Source organism: Rhineura floridana, chromosome 7 (genome assembly GCF_030035675.1).
Source record: "Rhineura floridana isolate rRhiFlo1 chromosome 7, rRhiFlo1.hap2, whole genome shotgun sequence".
In the NCBI taxonomy this organism is placed as follows: Eukaryota; Metazoa; Chordata; class Lepidosauria; order Squamata; family Rhineuridae; genus Rhineura; species Rhineura floridana.
This window is the reverse complement of record NC_084486.1, coordinates 5174976-5194879: the sequence shown is the minus strand read 5'-3', so window position 1 is coordinate 5194879 and position 19904 is coordinate 5174976. Positions and strand designations below refer to the sequence as shown.

The 19904-nt window shown below is 41.8% G+C and overlaps 1 protein-coding gene across 4 annotated transcripts in view; it reads left to right on the top strand.

Moving 5' to 3' along the window:
- WDFY4 (WDFY family member 4) overlaps nt 1-19904 on the top strand; it is a 463201-nt gene that overhangs the window by 412973 nt on the left and 30324 nt on the right. For all 4 annotated transcript variants that reach the window (XM_061634768.1, XM_061634767.1, XM_061634766.1 and 1 more), the window contains 3 exons: nt 7217-7374; nt 8910-9068; nt 13977-14156. In XM_061634768.1, coding sequence (XP_061490752.1) covers nt 7217-7374; nt 8910-9068; nt 13977-14156 — 497 coding nt within the window. The remainder of the gene's footprint in view (nt 1-7216; nt 7375-8909; nt 9069-13976; nt 14157-19904) is intronic.

Sequence of the window (19904 nt, the reverse complement as noted above, 5' to 3'; positions counted from 1 at the left end):
CTCATAGCTCACCACTTCATTCTGGCCTTGAAGAACTTTCTCCTCTTCCTTTCCGATCCACACCCATTCCTTTGTGTGTCTTACTTTTTTTGTTTCTATGCCTGATGTCAGGGCTGGTCTCTCATCTTCTTAAATTAATATGAGCTGCTTTGGCAGACAATAGTTGTCTGAAAAGCAGGATAAAAATATAATAAATAAAGCAAACAAGAAGGGGAAAACAAGAAGGATGTAGCCTGGCACCTAAGATAGCATGGTTGGGCACCAGGCTAGGCTCTGGGGAAGAAGTTACTTAAACAGGTTCAGAGGAGGGCAACAAGGATGATCAGGGGACTGGAAACAAAGCCCTATGAGGAGAGACTGAAAGAACTGGGCATGTTTGGCCTGGAGAAGAGAAGACAGAGGGGAGATATGATAGCACTCTTCAAGTACATGAAATGTTGTCACACAGAGGAGGACCAAAATGTCTTCTCGATTGTCCCAGAGTGCAGGACACGGAATAATGGGCTCAAGTTGCAGGAAGCCAGATTTCGACTGAACATCAGGAAAAACTTCCTAACTGTTAAGAGCCATACAACTATGGAACCAATTACCTAGAGAGGTAGTGGGCTCTCCGACACTGGAGGCCTTCAAGAGGCAGCTGGACAGCCATCTGTCGGGAATGCTTTGATTTGGATTCCTGCATTGAGCAGGGGGTTGGACTTAATGGCCTTATAGGCCCCTTCCAACTCTACTATTCTATGATTCTATGAAATAGAGCTCTCCCTCTGGGCACCACCCATCTTACTTCAGATGGCTGTCCAGATGAGAGCCTCGCGTGATGATCTCAGCACTGAGCTTAAATTTGTCAGAAGTAATTTTTCTGAGGAAATGTATGTGATTGGAAAAAGAAGGCCACCCCTCCCCCCAGCACCTTGGAATGATGTTGGATCAGAGACAATAATTATATTCATACCATACTTTTAAAGCACTCTTACACCATTTTAAACAATCATGGCTTTCCCCAAAGAATCCTGAGAACTGAAGGTGCTGAGAGTTGTTAGGAGGCCCCTATTCCCCTCACAGTTCCCAGCACCCTTAACAAACTACAGTTCCCAGAATTCTTTTTTTTGGGGGGGGGGAACCATGACTGTTAAAGTGTCAAAAGAATGCTTTAAATGTATGGTATGGATGTGACCAATATGGAGGATGCAAAATGGTGGCTAAGCTGCCAACACAGTTGCTGTCAGCAGTGGAAGCACACACACACATAGGAAGGAAAAGAAAGAAGCTATGCTGCTAACGGTGAGTTCTGCTCCCAAGAAGCTGTTGGAAAGATTATCTTCCCCCTGGAAAAATATGATGAAAAGATTCCTCAGTTTCTCTGCCCATTTTCCCAAGAGCTCTACAACACAAAATAGGTTGAATGGGAACAGATGTTCCTTTAAGATTTTAATGTTGCTTGATTGGGCAGTATTCTGCCCACCTGGAAACAAAAGCTACCAGGAAATACAGGGATTCATATGCTTTCTAATTTGGGTCTTCTTTCATGTTTAAAAAACATTATGTGATTTGTTTTCATTCATCCTGCCAATGCAAATAAAGCCTACCATTGTAATCCCCGCACTGCAGATTTGAGAGGTGAGCTGAGGCTGAAAGAGCATGGCTTATGTCAGCCCTGCAAAGCCCCATGTTGTTACACCTGTGTTGCTGGGGAATAGGAACTAAAAACTGTGGTGCATTGACAACTTTTCTACATAGTTCAGTGTTGCTATCCAGTTTCCTAATGTTTTGGATTTTTTATAGATCCACAGTTAGGAGGAAACTGTGCAGTTGATTGTAGCAGCAGCAGTGGAGCGATCAATTTATTTCTCACCAATGGCAGGGGACTCTTGTGGCAGGGTGGTTTTGATTGCAAAAACACTCCCCTCCCCCCATGCTGCTGCTGTAATCAACTTCATAGTTGAAAACCACCCAGCAACTTAGGGATGGAGGTGAAGTTTGTTAAAAGCCAACAAAAGAGCAAGCTTGGAGAGCGCTCACAAGCTCGCAGACAAAATGATCTGGCAATTTCCCAGCAAGTGCTTATGATTAGGCTGTGGTACTAATTTTTAAGAACTTTAAAAGCTGAGTTGCACTGTCACATTTCCAACATTTCTCAATGAAGCTTGTACTTCATCCAACAAGGTTCATCTTATTTCGGAGAAGCTTGAAGAGCTCTCTGGGAAGTGACTTAGTGAAGACATCTGCAAACATATCTTCTGATGGGCAGTATTCTAGCTCAGTAAGCCCTTTCTTTTGTGTATCTTTCAGTATATGGTATTTCACATTTATGTGCTTGGTGTGTGAGTTAATCTCAGTTTGTGAGAGCTCTGCAGCTTTGGTTATCTTCAAATAATTTCATAGGCTTTGGTTCAACTATGCTTAGCTCTTCAAGCATGAGTTCTTGACATACTTGGGCAGCTGACACATATTCTGCCTCTTTGGATGAACTCACCACTGTACTTTGCTTCTTGCTTGACTATTCTACTGCTCAATCTCCTTAGAAGAGCAGGTGTCCACTGGTGGATTTGAGGTCTGTGGTGTCACTGGTCCAGTCTGCATCTGCATAACTAACTGGCTATTGATGAGCAGTAACTTTAGTTTTAGGTGTGCAGTGCCATTCAGATATCTGGCCACTCTCTTTACAGCTGTCCAGTCCCTTGGGCTTGGTGAACTGTTTCTTCTTTCTTTTCCATAATATCCCTACTCAGCAGCTATGTCCAGCCTGGTACTGATAGCCAGGTATAGCAACTTTCCAATAACTGTTCTATACTGATCATTACTTGGTAGGAATAGACTTTGTTAATTTCCTTTCAGAAAGTCTGTTTCCATGAGTGTAGCCACTCAATTGGCATCTTCGAGCTCCATGTGTACTAGGAGTTCCTGAATCTTTGCTTCTGATTGAGGAGATAGCTTCCATCCTCTTCTTTCTCTCTTTGGATCTCAAGATGGTAGGTGACTTGTCCCAGTCATTTTACCTCTGTCTCCTGGTTCAGATGAAGTACTATCTCCTGACAATCAGATTCTTCTTCACAAAACAGAAGCAAATCATCACATATATCAAAATATAAGTCTACGTTATTTCTGTAGCATGTGTGTAGACAGGGATCCTTTTCATCTTGTTCGAAGTCTTCTCTGATGAGCATTGGTTTAAGTTTTTCTTTCCATGCTCTTGCAGCTTGCTTCAGCCCATATATACTTTTCTGAAGTTTGCATGAAAGCTGCTTGTCTCCTGATTTTTCAAATCCAGGAGGCTGTTGCATGTAAATATCCTCAGAGATCTCTCCATGTAGAAATGGAGTCCTGACATCTAAGTGTTCAACATGCATGCTTCTGGCAGCTGCTATACTTGGAAGTGTTTTGATTGTACTGTGTTTCACCACTGGGGAAAATACTTCATCATAATCTTCCCCATATTTCTGGGAATAGCCTTGGCTATTAGTCTTGCCTTGCAGTGTTCAAATTCTCCTTCTGCATTTTGCTTGACTTTGAATACTCACTTGCATCCCACAGTCCTTTTTCCTGTTGGCAATTCTGTGAGTGTCCAAGTCTGATTCTTGTGAAATTTGTGCTGCCTTTCTTTATTTATCATTCAGCTGTAAACATCCTTTCAATGTCTTCCCATGCTGAGGGTTCACATGGTGGCATCTCCCTTTGCACGGCAGGACAGTTGTCTGGCTGGTTTGCCTTTGTTGCATTGGGATGAACTATGAGTTCTGGTTCAGGGGCCACAGTCACATTCATAGTGGCTCCTGGACCTTGCCCAGTATTCCCTTCTGCTTCTGCTGCCTGTTGCTTTAGTTGGCAGCCTGATTTGTAGGTATGTGGCTGTCATCACTGCCTCTCCCCAGTAGTTGTTGGGGAGCCCTGCATTTAGTAACATACATCTCACCATTTGCATAAGGGATCTAAATCTTCTCTCTGAAACACCACTTGTTCTGGTGTGTTATTTCTTGCTCTTTCATGTATGTTTCATGTATGTTTGAAAGTGGTATGATAGGTACTCCTCTCCATTGTCTGATTGCAACACTTGTGGTTTTCTTCCAAACTTGTTACCCATGGTTGCAACATACTACTTGAACATTTCCAGCACCTGGCTTTTCTCTTTCAGCAGATAAGTTCTACAATATCTGGAATAATAATCTATGAACACCAAAATACAAGAATTTCCAGTTTTTGAAGTTTTAAGGGGTCCACATATATCTGAATTAACAAGTTGCAGGACTTGAGTTGACTGCCTTTCACTTTGTTTTGAGAGAGAGGGTCGTACACTCTTTCTTTTTATGCAATTTACACATCTCTCCTCACTGTTCTTGCACATTTTTATTGTCATGCCTTTGGCTAAATCATTTCTTTGTGAGTCTTTGTATGTGCTGGTGACATTTGTCACTTGAACAGCACTTTATCATGTTTGCCTGTTCTCTTATATAGTCCAGTTCAAACACACCGTGACACAAAGCCTCTGGCATACATTTCTCCATACACACTGATTGTGAACACATTATCATAAAAAGTCACATTAAATCCTTTCTTAGTTAATATGGCCACACTTAAAACATTTCTATCCATTTGTGGGACATATTTGACATCTTTGATTTGTATCATACAACTCCGTTCATCAGTTCCCTTAATCAGTTCCCTTCATCCTTTCACCTCAACAGACTTTCCATCAGCAAGAAAAACTTCTGCAGTTAAATCTGGGTTCAAAGTATCCCAAAAAATTAATATCTGAAGTTATGTGGCTGGTTGCTCCACTGTCTTATCAGCCATGCAGTGATTTTTGAGCTGCTTTGCATGAGAAAGCCTTCGTCTTTTGACGATAAGTATCTTTGCCCTGTTTCTATCTCTGTTTACTGGCAGCTTGGCTTTGTTTGAAGGGAGAGCCACCATTGGCTGGATAGTTTCTTTTGAAATGGGCCCTTTCCCACATATATGACATTCAAGCCCATCCCCTTTCTCTGACTGGCTGCTGGGTGGTGCTTTCCTGAAATGCCTGTCCCTTTTTTCTTTAGCTATGTAATTTCAGAAACTTGAACTTTCCTTTTTGTATTGAAAATGTATCTCTGATTCTCTTTTAAAGTCTCCAAGAATGGCTCTAAATTCAGGGAAAGTTTTAGCATCCACAATGGAGAGAAATGAGGCAAACTCCTTTGGTATGGAAGCTGGGGAAAATGCTATTTTCTGGGCATTACGAGATTGCCTCCTGCAACTTTATTTATTTATTATTTGATTTATATCCCGCCCTTCCTCCCAACAGGAGCCCAGGGCGGCAAACAAAAGCACTCAAAACACTTTAAGGTCTGTTTTTATGATGTTTTAAAATACATTAAAACAAAACAACTTTAAAAACATTTTTTTAAAAGCTTTAAAGACATCTTTAAAAAAGGGTTAAAAACATATTGTTAATTTAAAAAGGTTTTAAAAAAACATATTAGAAAGCAGTTCCAACACAGACTCATACTGGGATAGGACTCAACTTAAAAGGCTTGCTGAAACCTTCAGTTTATCAATTAAATTCAAGAAATTTTCCTCATGCCTATAGGGGCATTCATCTTCCCTTAACTGCATGGCAGCAATTTCTTTATTTGCCCAAATTTGGTCTAGCATGCTTTTCGCAGTTTCCTCCCCCTTCACATGCACAAGTTGAGAATCTGTTAAAGTACCAGCAATAAGAGATTGTACCTTACTGTTTTTAATGTCCCAAGATGCTACTTTCTTTGCATCTTCTATCTTCCCTGGTCTCTCATCTTTATGGTTGCACCAGTCCTTCCTCAGCCAACACAAAATTCACTCTGTACATCCAGGCTTCAAAGTTGTCTGATGTTAGCTTTGGGATCTGACCGTGTCCACTGGAGCTTGCAGTACTCTTAGCCATGATTATTTATCTGTTTTTATCCTTTAACTTTTATTCCTAGTCTCAGCAATTTCTCTTAGATTTACTGCCTTACCACCTCGTGCCCTGGGCCCAGAACCTGTTAGTATCTATGGATTATAATGGTTTCTTTGCGGAATTAAGAGCATGCAGGAAACACTAAGCAGTAGCTACACTTTAGCTTGGTAGAAATTACACTGAGACTCTGGTATAGGAAAAAACAACAAACTAAGTTTATTGTAGGAAATACATTTAGATAGAAAAAACCTACATCAGACTAACTAGATAGGAGATGCTGCAGAAGAGATGTCGGCTGCATCTGTGCTTCTCCTCGGGGAGCCATGCTGGCAAGAAGAACAAAGGAAGATTGAGATCAGAGAAGGAGTAGAAAGGAGATCATTTTCCCCTGGGATATCAATTTACACCTGGAAGGAAAGGTCAGCTTAGGTGAGAGTGGACAGAACAGTCTAGGAATCTAGGAGGACTTCTTTCTATCTCTCCACTTCCCATGTAGCGTGCAACCCTTCCCGGGTTTCAAATTGAGTTGCACGGTCACATTTCCAACAGTGTTAAACACCCCCAAAAGAAAACCTTCCATTTTAAAAATCTACCTTTTCCTCCCTACTCTGATCTGGTTGCATGGTAAAGCCTTTGAATAGCTCTGTTTTAAAGCAATGGGACTATTTGTTTAACAAATATGCCACTTTTCTGGGAGTAAGCTGCATTGAGTTACTTCTGAGTAGGCAGGTTTGGGGCAGGAGAGTAGAGATCAATGACGACAGGTCAAAGCTCAACAACAGAACCGAGATCACTAATGATATTTTGTGTTGGGCCAAACTGTATCTCTAAAGCAAACTGTGTTTCAGAGCAATCCGAACAAAACCCATGAGCATTAAATGAGGACAGACAAACAATAAGCCATGAGTAGTTTGAGCCTTATGCTTGCTATATGGTACCTTAAAACGCTGCAATATTACTATCATCCACTTCATCTGGTTGGTCACTAGTTTAGATTTTAGTTTTTTAGAAGCACTTACATACCACTTAATATTTTAAAAATCTCTAAGCGGTGTACAATTTTTTAAAAGCAATATTAAAAATACAGCCTACATGCAGCCAAAAATACTAGTGGTGAGTCATAAAAGTTGCCTCATATCTGTGGCCCCATAAAAGTGGGGACAGCATTTTTTATTATTTCATTGGGTGGGGGTAGAAATTCTAGACATTTGGGAGTGAGGCAGTGGATTATTCTTTCTATCTTTTAAAAGTATCTTTCTAAAGACAAAAGCACAAACACATTATTTCCTCTCTTTTTTTCTTATGCAGATGCACCAAAAGGACCTGTTGGTCACATTGTGTGTACTGAAAAGGAAATTTTGGCTGTAGGGAAGAACAAAATTTTGCTCCCCCCACTGTGGAATAAAGTGTTTTGTTGGGGATTCAATGACTTCACATGCTGCCTGGTTGATTCTGGATCAGACAAGGTACTTAACAATAGATTTCTGGATACTGATGCAAGAAACATCATACATTATGCCCTCAGGCTGTTTGAGTGGTTGTGTGGCCAGTAATTGCTAGTAGTGAGAGATGGGTTGAGGGGGTGGCTTGTGCTTTGAATAAGTTGATAGAATCAGGTTCTAAATCACCTCGCATCAGTAGCTGAACTAAATAGCAAAAACTTGGTGTGTGCCTTATTAATACAGTATTTGGTTGCTAATCTTAACTCTTTTCTTAATGTGAAACTGGCTGCTATTGCATTTTTCAAATCTTGTATTCAATTTTATTAATTTTATCTGTATATTTATGTTTTTATTTTTACATTTATATTCCACCTTTCCTCCAAGGAGCTCAAGGTGGCTTACAAACATGGTTCTCTCCCTTCTGATTTTATTCTCATAACAACCCTGTGAGGTAAGTTAGGCTGAGAGAAAGTGACTGGCCCAGGGTCACCCACTACTGAGCTTCATGCCCGAGCAGGGATTTCTAACCTGGTCTCCCAGGTCCCGGTCCACACTGACTCAGTCCCTTAATTCACATGGAATGAATACTGTGTAGTTTGGGTTGGCATCAGAATCCAGCATCCTGAAGCAGTTGCTTGAGGCCCCAGCTCCCCAGCAGACACCATCGCTTGGTGGGAGGGTATGGAGTCACCCACCATTTTAATTACCCCTAGTGCCCCTGACCTAGTGCAGAACATAGCGACTATGAGCAGATCACAGCATTGCTAATGCCAGCCACCATCCTAACTAGCCAAGGGAACCTACCAGTATAGGAGGGAGTCCACAAGAGGGCACTTTGCCTCTCAGGCCTAGAGCCAGTGAAACAGAACTAGGGACTTCTCAGTAGTGGCACCCAACTTGAAGAACTCCCTCCCCCAGAAGTTAAGTTGCCTCTCATTCCACAGGTATTTGTTCAGGCTTCTAAGAATATTCTAATCCATCAGCTGATTAATTTTTCTTTTGCTATCCTGCCTTTTTAGTATTTATTGTCATAGTATTCTCTGCTGTTTGGTGTATTTTTAGCTTTAATTGATGTTTTATACTGTAGTTGTGTAGGATTTTTTTAAGCCACTTTGAAGGCTTTTTTGTGGAAAGCCAGTTCACAAATAAAAAATAATAACAAATTCTATATCCTAATAGCAAACATCCTCTGAGTGCTGATCCTTAGGTAGACAAAATGGGAGTGCCCATGCCCAATAGAGAGATATCAATGGGTTTGGGGGATCCCCAAGGTTTGCCAAAGTGCAAAACAAACAAAAAGAAAAAACATACTAAGGGGAGAGCGGGCCCATAACAGTCCAATGTGTAGTGAGCATACACGCTACCCACAGAATGCTGTATGTTGGCGGAAGAATGAAAAACTGGGGTAGAGGGGCAGGAGAATGCAGTGGAGTATCCTGGAAAGGACATGGCTGACTGGTTGGTGCTCTGAAAAGTGCTCTTTGAAGAAGCCTGCCCCCCTCCTTTGAGAAGATTTGAGTGAAACGCAAGCACTGACATTTCTTTCTTTCTTTATGTAGAAGATGACCACATTTGAAGCCATAGCAGATTGGGGAGGTTGCCTTTGTGCTGTGTGCCCTACACCAAAAACACTCATCACCTCTGGAAGTAGCTCTGTACTATGTGTTTGGGAACTCTCCATGGCTGGAGATGGAGCTGCTTGTTTAAATCTGAAGAAGGTAGAGCATCTGAGCTCACATTTTCAAGAAGTTGAATGTTTATGCTCAAAACTACATGGTGTTAGATATGCTGACCACTGGCAGGCAGGAGATGGTCTCCCTCTCCAATAAGCCTTCATACTATTTTTTTTTTAAAAAGTATTAAAACATTCAACAGCAAAGTTTTCACATCTCTTTGTTTGCAAAAAGTGCACCATATATCTGAAGATAGCTGTATTAAAAAACAGTAAGTCTAAAATAATATTCCTAGTTCTGTTTCTGTAATGCAATGCATTACAAAATGCTGATTCAATGAGTCCTTGAGTTTAGAGAAGGACAAAGAGAAAATAAACACTTTAGAGTGTGTGTTTGTTAACTCCTCCTTGAGTGTCCATCCTTCTAGTCTTGTTCCTGGCCTTTATATTGCCCTTCCTGTTGGACAATCAAGGGAAGACTTTTTAACTGGCTGCTATATAAAGGACTAAGTAAACTGTTGGAAACTAATTGTGAAAAGCAATTGGTGGGGTTTTTTTATTAGCTTCTGGGTTGATTTTTCTGTGCAGAAACCCTGAAAAGGCCTCATGCTGAGCTGCACATATTTGGGCAATCAGAAATTAGGCCTGAGTTACAACCTAGGTGGCCAGCCAGCCAGCCAGCCAAGTAACTGTTGTGTACACAGCAATACTTCTATTTTTTCTAGGGCTGTTTTCATCCTTTGCTCAAGAAAAAGGAGGGGAAAAGCCACTTTTTTAGATCTCTTTATTTCACCCTTTAGCAATAATCACCCAATATGCACATCAAGGGTGGATACACACTTTAACCAAGCTCATTTCACACCAAGCCACGGACAGCAGGGCACTCCAGACAAAAAAAATAGTGTTGTGATTTTTTAAAAAAAGAGGAAGCTCTTCCTTAGGAATGTGTTGTTGCTGCTGTTGTTTATTATTATTAGCATTTATATCCCACCTTTTCTCCAAGGAGCTGAGCTCAAGGTGGTATACATGGTTCTTCCCCTCCTAATTTAATTTCCACAGCAACTCTGTGAGGTAGGTTAGGCTGAAAGGCAGTGACTGGCCAAAAATCACCTAGCAAGCTTCATAGCTGAGTGAGGATTCAAACCCTGGTCTCCCAAGTCCTAGTCTAACACTCAAACCACTACAAAATGCTGGATCTCAGCTTCAGAAATTCAGCACACCCCCTCCAGAATACACTCTTGAATAAAATGCTATTGTTTTAACTTACACAGCACACTAGTAATTTATGCAGGTCTCTCTCTGTCTCCCCCTCCCCGAATAATCCAAGCTCCACACAACAAGCCTTTTAAGTAGAGACCTTATCCCATCCTGTGTCTGAATTTGCTTTTTAAGATGTTTTTAAAGATGTTTTATTTTAATATGTTTTAAAGTCTTTTGTTTTTAAGATGTTTTAGAGTAGTTTTAGTGTTTTGTTTGCTGCCCTGGGCTGCTTCTGGGAGGAAGACTCTTTCTCTTTCTCTCTCTCTGCCACGCTCCCCCCCCCTCAATAATCCAAGCTCCACTCTTGAAGCAGGAAGGAACTGGTGTCTCTCTCTGCCAGGAAAAATCATCAGCCTGTCTATCAGCAGACAGCAGAGAGAGATAGCTTAGAGAAACTGCTTAATCTTCTTGTGGGTGAGGCTGTTCTCTAGGCTTCGTGTGCAGTCTCTCTGTGGTATTAACCCCTCCCCAAGAGAAAAAGAGGAAGGGAACCTCCACCTGGAACTTGCTTGGTAGGGCCAGATGAGGAGGAAAGTGGGGGAGGAGAGCAGCAGGGTCTTCAAAGCAGCAGAGCAGGATGCTGTTACTGAGGGATATTTTTATTGTTAGCCAGCCAGTCAGCCTTCTGAAATTCCTCCCCCCCCCCGATCAAATGCAGCTAGCTCTGAAGCTGGGGGGCATGTGTTTTTTTTTTTAAAAAAGTTAATTTTCAGAAAAATAACTCATACATGCATTAAGAGTAAGGGGCAAACCACATATATAAAATAAAATGTCCTGCACAAGCAAATAATCAGTTGTTATTATTTGGTCACCTTTATAAGTTCCATAGATTTTGAAAAGCCTTGGGAATCTTTTTTCCCCCTGCTTCATTAGTATATGTAATAAAGCTCCCCCACTCTGCCATAAAATAATTTTTACATTTCTGTCCTTTTACCATCTTTAGCTTTTGTGACAATTTCTCCATTAAGGCTAATTGCCAGACTTAGATATACCGAATTATAGATATACCTTTGAGATCATTCCAAAATTGTGCTATTAATAACTGGACTACAACTAAAAGAAACCTAATTGATTGTTTATCCTTAAGGGTCTGGTTTGCATTCAAAAATAGATTTAACAGGGCTAATTCTGGGGTTTTATGTATCACCTGCTTTGTGATTTTTTTCTGTTTCTGTGAACCCTGAGTCCCAAAATTCAGCCACCTTAACACATGTCCACCACATGTTAGGGGCATGTTAACAGGCCCAAATCTCCCTTCCCCAGAGTTTTCCTAAACTCCAGAGATTGGAGCAGGAGTGTAGTCATCCAGGGGCTTGGGGGGTCTTACATCCTTTGCTTTTTTGGGAGCAGGGTCCCAGCAGGGTCCCTATGTCTCCAGCATCCTGTGAGCCAATCAGCATGAAAGGGGAGTGTCTTAGCCACTGAGAATAATCTTCTAACATGCTTGCTTGACATTTCCTGCTGATTGAAGCCAATCAGAGTGAAAGGAGGTGAATCAGCCACTGAGAAGAGTCTTCTCAGTAGCTAACACTCTACCCTTGTATGCTTATTGGCTCCTAGGGATGTTTATTGTGGGAGAAAGCATTAACAAGGGTCTCATTCTCAACCCCGCAGCATAAAAGGGGGAGGGGCATGGCTGTGACTAACATGAAGGAAACTTGCACTTCTGAATTTGCCACCATAATACTGGATTGGAGGATATTAAGGTAACTCACCCAGACACCCAGGAAAGACCCCCAAAACCAGTATCCAGATGAAAACCAGAGACCTGGCAATGCTAGACAGAGTGCTTCTAGACTGTTGCTATTTTTGGTGATATTCAATAACATATCAGGAAATTGGGGTTGCACAATAACAGTTCATTTGGTGCTCTTCCACAACAAAGCTATTTACCTCCAAAATTGGACTTTCTGTGATAAGAAAAGTGATGGGAAATGCATTGGAAAGTGCGGGATAAAAATTGTTTGATACTGTGTTGTATAACCTCCTGACAAACAAATCGGAATGAATGTCAAGGTCTTCTAACTTCCCTGTAAACTTTGTGCAAACAAATCAGGATAAACGCTCAACAAACAGGTCACCAGGCAACCACATATAGAGCTCCAAGGCAACAAATATTTAGGCAGATAAAGAGGGGGGGGAATTCTGTGGTGGAATCGTTTATGAAAACTGTTTACTTTTAAAAACTGATCATTTCCACAAATACACTTAAAAAGTAGATGTTAATGCAATACATCTAACGAAAGTTTCATGACAATGCAGATCCTATTGCCACACACTTTTGTTTTTAAGTATTTCTGCATCTCTCATTGTATGAGGGTCATACCAGTAGGAAAATGACTTAACTATTGCTTGGAGAACACTGGCATAGCATTGTAATCTAGAAGCAAAGGCACAGATTCCTAAGGGTTAAAAAAAAAAACCCAACCCTGATGAATTACATGAATTACATGATGTAGTAAGGTTGTTTATGGCCTTGCAGAGGTTGCAATTTGAAGCTTTATTAATATCTTCCCTGCTCATGATTTTTCTGCTGCAAATTTATCTTCTCCAAGATGTTTCCTCCATCCACAGGGACAGACACATGTACCTGTAGCTTTCAACTCACAAACAGCCGAGGGAGGGGCATTTTCAGTATAAGAGCCAGTGGTGGGTAGAGAAACTGCAATCTGAAGCAGAAGATTTGAGTGGAGAGACAGAGTATTATAAGAAACCCTTCTTTTCCAGGTCTTTGGCTTCAGATTTCAGCCTCAACAGCTGCATCCTTTTAAGCCTCAAGGGAAAAACTATGCAGAACTCAGTGCCTCATGAATTTAGCCCCGAGTATTAACTGAAATAACAGGAAGCCACAGATTGATATTTTAATTTAACAGCATTGGGTAGGATCAGACATAAGGGGAGAACCCCATCAGGGGTCTAGAGGAGTATGTGTGGGCCATGTCCCCAGCTCGGGAGGGGCCAGGACACATACATAATTCACCCACCCCCACTGGTTGTCTAGTGGGATCCCAGGTGCATTAGCATGCACCACACTGGGATCTAACTCTGGCTAACACCCAAGGGCTGTTGGAATGAAAGCAGATCCTCACCCTACTGCCATGTTAACCCTGCTTACATGCTGTAATCCAATAAAGTTATGGCTACTTTACACCCATATATCATTGTTGGCTGTTTTATTCCTGTGGCTGATGGGGGTTCCTGCCCAGTGCTGCATCTTGCATCTGCTTCAAGAATGCTTGAACAAATTATTTTTAAAAACGAGACAAACAGCGATAAAACCTGCCACTCTAGATTGTAGCAGTACCTGAAAAATGCATGTATATCATGTCTCACTGAAGTAATTCTTCTGGAGTAATTCTCCTGCTCTGAATCAGGGTAGGTCCTCCAATCCAGGGAGATCTTTCTGGCAACATACTTGAAACTGTGTTGATCCCTCTCAGGATTTTTTTTTTGGGGGGGGGGTCTAATTGCTCTGTGGTGTACTTTGATTCTCTGACAGCCTTCACATGTGGTTCTCTGCCCCCTACTTTAAAGTAAAGGAAATTGCCCAGTCCTTGTTCTACTCTCTGCTGAAGAATATTTCTCTCTCCCTGTGAAATAGTTCATTTGTCTTTGTAAATTAAAGGATATATTGTGGTTTGGTACTAAATTAGTATCTCCCTTTGTTGTGGTCTTTACTTGTTTTCTTTCCCAGCCTTTGTATGGACATACACAGCCTGTGACCTGCTTGGCTGCCTCCACATCTTACAGCATAATTGTGAGTGGATCCGCTGACAGATCCTGCATCATCTGGGACTTGAACCAGCTGACACACATCACCCAGCTTCCTGCCCACGAGGCATGCCTCTCAGCTGTTGCCATCAATGATTCAACGGTAAGATATTCATTTATCATCATTCTCCTGACATGTGCATGAACATTTCATGATGACTTAATGGGTGCCCTTCTCTGCAAGAAACCATCTTGAGACACAACAGATTGATTTTTTTCTTTTGCAGAGGTTTCTAATAGTATCCTTAATGCTGAAAGGGGGCACTAAAAGCGATCTCAGAGACAGTGCTGAGGATTGTTACAGACAATCCAAGTTGGATTCGGCTTTCAGGCACTTTTGCCCTCCTGTGTGTTTGGTTACAGATGACCCTCTTGCATTTCATTTTATTGGAGAAAACCAGAATCTTCATCCAGCCAAAGGCCATGCCTGCACTAGCCTGCTTCTTTCTGGGAGAAGAAGGGGCAAACTAGCTTGATATCATCTGTTCTTACTCCATTATGTTACTCTCAAAAAAACAGCTAATTTTGTAGACACACTGTTAAAGCCAAATTAGATGTGTTATGCACAGAGATGAGTTAAAGCTTCTCAATGCCACACTTGAAAGTGGAAAAGTCGCTGGGATTGGAGATGTGTAACCATTGGGTCAGCTCCCAGGACCAGGTTCAATGTCTTCTATTAAATTGTGGCTCAGTCCCCAACCAGGTATTTTTAGGTCTCCAATTTGAATGTCTGAGTAGTAGTCTTCCCTCAACGCACTTAACAAACAACAGTGAATCAACAAAAGACAAGCAATGTAGGGAACATTACAAAAATATATTGTAGTGCAACACATCACACTTTCTCCCAAGGTCCAGCTATGTCAAAGGAATTCTGTGCCCTTACTCATAAGGGGTTCTTATGGATGCAGAATTTAAGAGCACTGCAACATCTTGTTCAAGCAGAGAGGTTACAGCAACTGGAGTTTGTTGCAATGAGGACTCCAACCAGCAGATGGCAGCAGCAAGACTGTAGCAGTGACGGGTGTGTGGTAGAACTCCAACCAGTAAGTGGCAGCAGCAAAGCTGCGGCTGCTACTGGGGTGCATTGCAATGAGGAACTCCAAACAGCAAATGTAAGCAGAGAGGCTTTTGGGACTTTTTAGCTCCAAGCCAATAAGAATTGCTAAGCCAGATCCAAGATACTGGGGTAGCTCTAAGCTTTGCCTCCTAGGTATGATTTCAACAAGTAGTGATTCAGCCAGGAAAAGCAGTTCCTGATTTTAAGCATCTCCCCAGGGGAACAGTTAAGCTCTTCTATCTTCTCTTCCCTTTACAAAGGGAAATGGAGTCCCAGTCTTTCCTTTACCAGATCTGTGACCCCTGCTCTCTAAAACTCATTTAAGCTTGGAGCAAACCAGCATCCAGCAGCACCCTTAACGAGGGTAGCTAGCTGGTGAGAAGGCATAAGTAGTCTAGGCACCCTTCTGTTCATTAATATTCCAATAGTTACAGTAAAACATAAAGTGCAACTCTATCCAACATGGAAATGAGTGTGGCATGCCCTGCTTGGACACTGTTTTCTCTTTACTTTCTGCTTCCATCACTTTGGGAAGCGTGTTCTTTTCTGTACAGCTTTACAAAAGCAGCTGCATCCACTATTTCGTTGTTTCAAATCCCTTCCTCATGGCTTTCCTTTCCTAGTGGCTTAAATGCAGAAAAGCATGCATGTTTAAACACCTCATGGGATCAAAGTTGTGGGGGAAGGGAACAGGGAATTAGCTGGCAGGGAAAGGATGGAGTAACCTAGTAATGGTCACCAAACTCTTTGAGCCTGTGGGCACATTTGGAATTTTTGAGAATGTGCTGTGGACACCAGTCATAAATTGGCTGCTGTGGCGAGTGGGGACTGTCATAGCACAAAACGGCTGATACATCTAAAACAGTTGAAAAAGACAGGACCACAAAATTGTGCAAATATGAAAAACTTTAATTAAAAATGCTTGAAACATATAAACAGCCAAACATGTTCCAGGTTCTCCTTGTCCAAACACTGCTAAATCTTGACTGTTGCGTTGTCTGTTGCTGGTGAGGTATTCTAGATTAAAGTTAGCAAATAAATAAAAAAGAGTTCAAAATGATTCCCAAACTCAGTTACTGCATGAATATACACACACAGTCACAAATAAAAAGATTATTTAATACTGGCTAGCTAGTAACCATGCCATTTTATTTATTTGTCTATATAATTTTTATCCCGCTCTATGGCCAAAAAAGGCTCAGTGTGGCCATACAGGGGCAAATAAAAGCCCCTGGTTTACAATCTGAAAAGACATGACACAAAAGGAAAATGGATTGGGAGGGCAGAGAAGAAAATAAGCATTTCATGTACAAGTTGTTAGTTACAAAAATATGGAACACAGAATAGAAAAGAACATCTCACCAGAGACAACTCAACAGAGCAGTAGTTGGAAAACACTGCCCCAAATTAGTGTGCGGATTGCGGCTGAATGTCATCTGCAATGTGGGGGCAAAAACCCCTTCCCCATTAAATTAAAACCTCAAAAATGGGAGAAAATGAAAAAGTGGTGTCTATGGCCCATGGTCTCTCCTACCAGCATGAGTGCCTAAGCACGCACGCACACAGAACAAAAAAAATCTAACCTACATGAACACATAAGCATGTACTCATGCCATCATAGCCCAGTTCTGTTCTCCTGGCCCTCCAGGCAGGGGGGCTGGCATCCAATCAGAGTTGACTCTTGAACTGAGGCATGCTCAATCTACATACAGCCCAGCAAAGAACTTTGAAGCCTGGTTTCTAGCTGGGTTTTGAAATGTGATTATTGCTTACTTTTCAGTAGCAGTTATTGGTTACTTTCCAGAGTGCCTGCAGGTCCAGTAGCCCCTTTTTCTTTTCTCCTAGGCTGTATACACACCATATATTTAAAGCACATCTACCCCAAAAAGAATCCTGGGATCTGTAGTTTACCCCTCACAGATTTATGGTTTCCAAGACCTTTAACAAACTACAGAACCGAGGATTCTTGACGGGGGTGGTGGTGCTTTAAATGTATGGTGTGTACCAGGGGTGTATGAAGTTGCTGCACTTTGGATTCTGCCAAATACAATGTTATTTGTCTTGCTGTGCCCTATGGGCAGAATTTTACAATTTTGTCATGTTTACTACATAATTACACTTTGAAGTGTTTCCTGCTTCTTCGCTATGTGTGAATGTGTTGTAGAGTTGCCTTTTCAAAGTAAATAAAGTACTGTAGCTGATAGCCTATCAAGATGCCTAGCACTGTTGGGAGGAAAGGGGTCTTAGATGCACAGGCTGAAATTCTAAATATATCTACTCAGAGATAAGACCCATTGAATTCAATGGGACTTACTTCTAGGTAAGAGGTTAGGATTGAAACCTCAGTCCTCCACACACAAAACGAGGAGTGGGTATTGGCTCTAATGGCAGACACACCTGTTCAAATCTGTCCTGGGAGTAAGTCATTGATCCTAGTGGGATTTACTTCTGAGTAGACTTGCATAGGATTGCACTGTCAGGCTAGAGAACGCATCCTAATACTGACTTTGAGTCTTTTCTATTATGCCTTGAAACAGTTTTCTCTCTCCACTCCACTCTGCCTTCATTGTTGATTTGTTGGGGGGGATATGCTTAATGCCCAGCATGAAGAAGAGTTCTGGTAAATTTGAACACTGGCTTACACAATTCTGTGATACTTCAATTGGTCTTATTGGTCTCCTGCTCCAGTTATACTTCCGTTTTTCGTCTTTATTTTTTAAGTGTCAAATTTAACAAAGAAGAGAGGAAGGAACTAGAGGATCAGCTATCCTTGATTCTAACCAATAGAGATGGCTTAGGGTTTATCCACATGGGAGCATAAATTTGTGCTAAAGATGCTGTTTTTACCCCCATTTTCTGTTTGCACCATCTACAGTAAGGGATCAATGCCAGCTGCAAACAGAGTGTTTTCTATTCACACTCGAGGGGAAGCATCAATCACACCGTTTCCTAAAGACCACGCCCTCTAACTTAACATTTCCACTCTCTCTGGTTACCTGGCAACCAAGCATGCTCAGTTTGTTCTACCAGTAAGTTTCATTTAAAAAACAACAACCCAGAAGTGTGATTATTTGTATTGTCACTGGTACAATACAGATGAAATACAAATCTTTGTTTGAGCAGTGTTATGCACAAGTTAGGGGAGGAAAGAAAATAAAGGCACCATTTGCAGCAACATAAAAGAAGCTTACAGAATGGGCGAGAGAAGTGGAGTTTCTTTTCACCCCACAGGAAATGAAATGAAAGAAGGGAGAAGAAGGGAGTGGGCGTGGAGAGGGGAACTACTGACACACCCACCTAAAAGCATCGGAGCACAGCATCTGTAAGCCCTAGAGATACAGAGTGGAGACATTTTTCCCTTCCCTTTTCAGATTATCAGGGGATTGGGTTAGTATGGATTTACAGGGGGGAAACTGTGTGATAGCTTCTGATTGCCAGTAACGTCATCTGAATGATGTGAATTACAAGGGGATGCAAGTAGCACCAGACACACAGTAAATCGCCGTGTGGATAAGCCCTTAGTAGATGAAGTGGCAGTTACAGGAACTCTGGGGGAAAGTGACCATGTTATACTTTAAGTTATTGATTTTGAAGGAAGCAAAAACTGAGAGGAGCCATATGCATACCCTGGACTTCAGGAAAACTAGTGTTGCCAGTCAGAAGCATCCCAAACGGAGATTTCAGGAGTGGCCCCAGTGATGTCACAGAGGCAGGCCCTAGAGATGTCATGGGGCAGGCCCTAGTGATGTTGTGGGGCAGGGCCCTAGTGATGTCATTAAGCACCAATCACAGTTGCTTGGAGCATACCACTCAAAATAAATTATCTGACTGGAAATTAAGATAGAAATCTTAGCTAAATGAGGGTGTTCCCAAGTCCAGCTGAAGTGACAGGATCATTCCTTCTCACCTGCGACAGTGAGCAAGAGGCTGAAGCTCAGTCAAGCAGAGGCAATGAATCCACACCCCACAACAAGAAGAAGAGAAGAGTAGTAGTAGTGGGAGACTCCCTACTGCATGGGATCGAAACCCCAGAATGCCAAGAAGATCCAAGGACTCACCAGGTATGCTGTTTCCTTGGGGGACAGATTAGAGATGTGATGGAAGACATCACTGATATTGCTCACTGGCAGATATCCCAGTCTTATCATCCATGTGGGAAGAAATGATACTGCCAAGCAGAGCTACGAAGAAATCATGTCAGACTTTGAAGCTCTGGAAAGGAAACTCAAGGACTTTGGGGTCCAGATAATTTTCTCATCCATTCTCCCGGTACTTAGAAGAGGAGTGGAAAGGGAAAGAAAAATACTCCGGGTGAATGACTGGCTACAAAGGTGGTGCCAACATGAGAGATTTGGATTCTGGGACCATGGGCTACGGTTCGTGGAAGATGGATTGCTGGCAAGTGATGGGTTGCACCTGACAAGGACTGGGAAGAATGTGTTTGGCCACAGCATGCAGAAATTTATCAGGAGAGCTTTAAACTGAATCCTAAGGTGGAGGGAGACGTAAATTTGGTGGTAATGACTAACAAAGGCTTGTGCACAGTGAGAGGAACTGAGGGAACAGCTCTAATGGAGCCCAGTAATAGTCTTCATAAAAATGTAGGGAGGAAGCCAGGTCGTAAATCACATGGTCTTTGATATCTGTGTACTCAAGCCCAGAGTATGGGAAACAAACAGGATGAACTTGAATTCTTAACACAGGAGAGTAAATAGATAGGTATAACTGTAACTTGGTGGGATGACTGCCATGACTAGAATACAGCGACCGAAGGATATGTTGTTGTTGTTATGT